General features: G+C 43.5%; 1 protein-coding gene and 1 long non-coding RNA gene across 2 annotated transcripts in view; both read right to left on the bottom strand.

The window, feature by feature from the left end:
- Positions 1 to 3,800, bottom strand: part of ZNF3 (zinc finger protein 3) — a 7,410-nt gene extending 3,610 nt beyond the window's left edge. Inside the window, 3 exon segments of the mRNA XM_006150131.3 lie at positions 1,825 to 1,951; positions 2,240 to 2,331; positions 3,705 to 3,800. Of these exon segments, the coding sequence (XP_006150193.2) occupies positions 1,825 to 1,951; positions 2,240 to 2,331; positions 3,705 to 3,759 (274 nt within the window). The 5' untranslated portion in view covers positions 3,760 to 3,800.
- A 15-nt stretch (positions 3,801 to 3,815) lies between these two features.
- The window catches only part of LOC102490180 (uncharacterized), a 3,185-nt gene continuing 2,074 nt past the window's right edge, over positions 3,816 to 4,926 (bottom strand). The window contains exon 3 of the long non-coding RNA XR_334775.2: positions 3,816 to 3,840. This is a non-coding gene — a long non-coding RNA (uncharacterized LOC102490180). The remainder of the gene's footprint in view (positions 3,841 to 4,926) is intronic.

The raw sequence follows: 4,926 nt of genomic DNA, 5'->3' as shown, positions 1-4,926 counted from the left end.
GGGTGATTTCTCGCTTTCTGTCTCTCTGTCTCTGTCTCTCTGTCTCTGTCTGGCGAGCGCATGCGCCCTATAGCAAAAGAAAAAAGAAAAAGAAAAAAAAAGTAAAGAGGGCCAGCAGGTAGCATGCTTAAGGCACTGGACTCCCATAAGGTTGACTGCAGTTCAAATGCTGGACTCGTAGCCTTGAAATTCAAGCTGGACATGTGTGCGTGCATGCCAAATTGACCATCTAATTCTTTTTTTATTTTGGAGAGATTTTCGCTATAGGACACATGTGCTCGTCAGACAGACAGAGAGAGACAGAGAGACAGAAAGCGAGAAATCACCCCCCTCAGGGGGGATGGTCACGCTGCAATCCCTTCTCCTCCATTCTCCTCTCGGGATCTTGGGCATGCATACACACGCACCTGGCGTGAGTTTAAGCCACCGGGTCTGGGACGCGAACCGCAGTCAACTATGTGGGAGTCCAGCGACATAGCCATTACGCTAACTGCTGGTTCCCCATGCCCAAATCTTGAGAGGAGAACGAAGGAGAAAGGACTATAGTGTGGCCATCCCCTCAGGGGGGTGACTTCTCATTCTCTGTTTCGCTTTCTCTGTCTCTGGCAAATGCACACACCCTATAGTAAAAATCTCTCAAAAAAAAAAATATATATATAGGGTAAAGAGTATTTGGGAGAGAAATAGCTATTTTTCCCTCACACATGAACGGGTTACTCTCAAGACTTCTCTGTTCTCAGTTCCTTTCAAACCCAGGACCCCCAGCTCTTTCTGTCACCCTATTCGAGAGATCATGCCAGGACTCAAAAATGGGAATTCTGCTTATGGGAAGAGACAGGAGACAAATTTATCTTGCCTGGGGCCAGCAGGTGGCATGGTGGTTAAGGGCACTGGATTCCCATATGGCCAACCACAGTTTGAGTCCCATACCTGGTGGCTTGCTTTCTTACTTTCTCTCTTGCTCTCTCTTGCTCTGAACCTGTCTGGTCAAATTTAAATAAGTAAATAAATAAAGTAAAAAACATTTAAATAAATAATCCTTTTAAAAATTTTTAAAGAAATGTATCTTTCTCACATTGAGCAGTCCTAGGGCTCAATCTCAGACTCTGGACCTGCACAGGACAGAAAGGAAATGCACAGGGAAGTCTCAAACAGAAGTTAGGAAGGCCCCTAAGCACTACTCAGGAAAATGTTTTCACTAAAAATGAGGAGAGAGACAAGGAAATAATTGTCCATATCCTAAAGATAAAGAAGATAATTTCTCCTTACAGTGAGTTTACATTTCTGCAAGGGCAACAGGTGCTCTAGTTCCTGAACAAAGCAATGGATCCCTAGAGGTAACCCAATAGGGACGGAGAGGACACAGCCAGAGTTCCAGAATGCTCACCTGGGTACAGAGCAGCACCTTACGTGTTCAGGAATCCCAACACACAAATCGTTTGGGAAAGTCTCTGGGTTAGACATTAAGTCCTGAAAATAACACGGCAAAAGCACCAGATTTGGAGGTAAGAGAATGGGGCTCAAGTTTTGCCACTCACCAGCTCTCTAACCATGCACAAAGCTTTTGAGGTCTCTGACCTCTTTCCTCACCTCTAATATGAGAACATTAGCAACTCAACTACTGAGTTACTGTGAGAATTAACGAAGAGAATATATAACGAAACTTTTTGTAAGCTACAAATAACCATAGAAATGTGAGTTACAGTTATTACTACTACTATTAGAATTTTCTGAGACAAAGTCAATCCTTAACCAACTGTACTGAGTGACTGGCAAACAAGGAAGAAGAAACTGGTACCAGAGAGTTTTGTTGGGAACTCTTACCCAGTGAGAACACATTCCCATAATTCTCCAGCATCACATCCCTATAGAGGTCTCTCTGAGCAGGTTCCAAACGCTTCCATTCCTTCCGGATGAAATACACAGCTACATCCTCAAACGTCACCAACTCCTGAAACAACATGTTCTTGCATGCAATTTCGGGGTGTGAGATGGGACTGACAGCATCAAAAAAATAAATCAAGATGGGGCTGAATAATGCACATTTGGGAAGTGAGGAAGGCAAATCAGGGTAGAAGATGAGAGAAAAAGCATCTGAACCAGAAGGTAATGGTCTAATTACACAGCAGGAAAGGGCCATGGGACTGCTGGAGGGAATTGGGGTTAGGATGATAAACAGGATAGTGCTACACAAAAAACGTCCAGATGATGGGAAGGACGAGAAAGGAACCAAGCTTACCTGGGACTTGGCCTTTAGGAGTGCAGCTGCCAACATCTCATCCCCAAGGTTGTCCTTGTTGGAAAAAGCAGGAACTTTGGAAGAAGGAAGAGCTGAAAGACAACGAAAGGGCCCAGCAGTGAGTGCACCTACTCTGTAGCCTCCCAACCCACTGACTGCCCGGCCCAATCCACAGAAAGCCCACAGGGTCTCGGAAGGACCTAGGACCCACTTCCTCTTACATATTTATGGTTGTTTACATCTTTAAGCTACTAAAGACGTTCACAATAGAGGCCTTTTTGTTCTTAGGAAAGACAGCCAATGTCTTAGTAATGTTTGGTCTCTCATCTGCCCAAGGTCCCCTCTTAATGAATCTTGTCTCCAGTAGTTACTTCATTCCTGTACATTCTCTCCAGCCTGGCCCATAACAGGCTATACTGCTTATGTCCCTTCTACCATCCTTCCACATCTCTAAACTCCAATTCCTAATCTGAAGTTCTTAGACCTACAAAAAACCAGGAGCTTTACCTGAGCCCTGACTAAAGACATAACCCCAGGGACCAGCAGTTAGAGTAATGGCTATGTCGCTGAACTCCCACGTAGTCAACCGCGGTTCGAGTCCCGGACCTGGTGGCTTAAACTCACGCCGGGTGCGTGTGCATGCATGCCCAAGATCCTGAGAGGAGAATGGAGGAGAAGGGATTGTGGCGTGGCAATCCCCCCTGGGGGGTGATTTCTCGCTTTCTGTCTCTATGTCTCTCTCTGTCTGACTGGTGAGCACACACACCCTATAGCAAAAACCTCTCCAAAAAAAAAAAAAGACATAACTCCACAGCTCTTCTCCTTTGTCTCCATTCCCAAATCAAATTCACATGCTACAAATGTTTCCTGTTTCTGTGCTTGAACACATAACTTTTCCTATAACTCTTAAGTTTTCATATTTGTCTCTTAGAGACTCTAAACCCTCAGAGGTACAAGGTCTGCCAAAAAGACCCTTAAATGCTTTTTCATGATAAACATGGGAACAATACCCATACAGATTGAAACGATCTCTAAAGTCAGTGGGACAGTCTATTGAAAGCAAAATATATTTTAGTGGCTTCCTAGTCATTTTATCGTTTTGCTTGTGACCTACAAAATGATTTCCAAGAGCTTCTTCTCAGAGTGTGTTCCCAAAAAACATAAGCAAAGACTACAAAGTTGGCTGTACAGAGGGCAAAATGGAATTAGTGACGGTCATTTTTTTTTTAAATCTTACACAAGGTGCCCACAACCCTTCAAAAATGCCTCAGTTATCAAGCTTATCCAGTTGTGTATGTTTCAGGGGTGTCAGTCTGCCTCCCTGCTAGGCTGCAAGACATTGACAGCAGGAGTATATTTTACTCAAGTCTGGATCCTAGCGGTCAACCTTGTACCTGGTGAGTGAGAGATTTCCATAGGCGGCTGCTGAATGTGTAAAAGAATGAATGAGTCCCCTGTTCCTCACCAGTCTCAAGCAGGGCCTGAGGTTCCTGAGAAACATGATCAGCCTGAGTTTCCATGGGTAGGGCTAGATGATCCGGACTCTGGTCTCGATCTCCTATTTGCATTTTTTTTTGGTTTTGAATGAGAATAGGAAAGCACTGCAGAAGCAAAAGTTCAAGGTTCAAAAATATTGTTAAAAGGGGCCAGCAGGTACTGTAGTGGTTGAGGTGCTGGACTCCCACATGGCTGATCACGAGAGTCCTAGACCTGGTGGCTTGAAAATCACACAGGTTTGTGTGCATGTGTGCCCAAAATCCCAGGAGGAGAAGGGATTGTGTCATAGCATCTCCCCGGGGGTACTTTCTCACTTTCCCTCTCATTGTCTCTCTTTCCAGTGAGCACATGTGCTATAGCAAAAACCTAAAAAAAATCTTCCCAAATACAGAAAGAAGGAAACTAGCATTTCAGTTAGAATTAAGAACGAGAAGAAATGCAGCAATGGGGCTAGTCCTTTAGATCCTGGTGAATATGCATACTCACCCCCTATACTGAGACAACCACAAAAGCACCCATGTTTCTTGACAATATACTACTTTTAGCTCCCCCTACACACTCAGAGTGATAACGCATCGTGTAACAACAAAAAGTGAGTGTACATACATTCTCCAAGAGAAAACGACCAGTCCCACTTGCTGTGTTTCCTCTTGCTGAGAAACAGCAGCTTTCTTTCTTTGCCTTAACCACTACGCCATCTGTTGACCTCGCAGCAGCTTTCTTTTTACCTCCCTTTTCTCATGTAAGCCCCTGACGCAGGGGCCAAGTATTTTTTTAAACATAAAATTATTTATTACTCTGACTGTCCTTTTATCCCTCCTAATGTCCCATTCCCCAGTAATTATCATAACCAAAAGAAGACTGAGCTCAGCAGCTCAAGAGGATAAAATGCAGTATTAGCACTTAGACTAAATTTTGAACCTCAAGTTTATATTGCGTCCTTGGAAAAATCATGATGCATTTTTGATAGAAAATTACATCATGACTTTTCCGACAACCCAATACTTCACAGTTGACTGTCATGGCAAAAATCAATACATCTAGAATAGATCTAGTAGCCACCAAAGCATCCTTACACTTAGGCAAGAACATAGGGGAAAATCCTGAATTTTATTTACCTCTATTTGTTCATTTGTTTGTATAGTATCTGTTAAGTGCCAACTACATTGCAAAGTACTATTTGAAGGAGT

This window comes from Tupaia chinensis, unplaced genomic scaffold, assembly GCF_000334495.1.
Source record: "Tupaia chinensis unplaced genomic scaffold, TupChi_1.0 Scaffold000279_1, whole genome shotgun sequence".
Lineage (NCBI taxonomy): Eukaryota > Metazoa > Chordata > Mammalia > Scandentia > Tupaiidae > Tupaia > Tupaia belangeri.
Note: the sequence above shows the minus strand (reverse complement) of the source record. Positions and strands in the feature narration are given on the sequence as shown.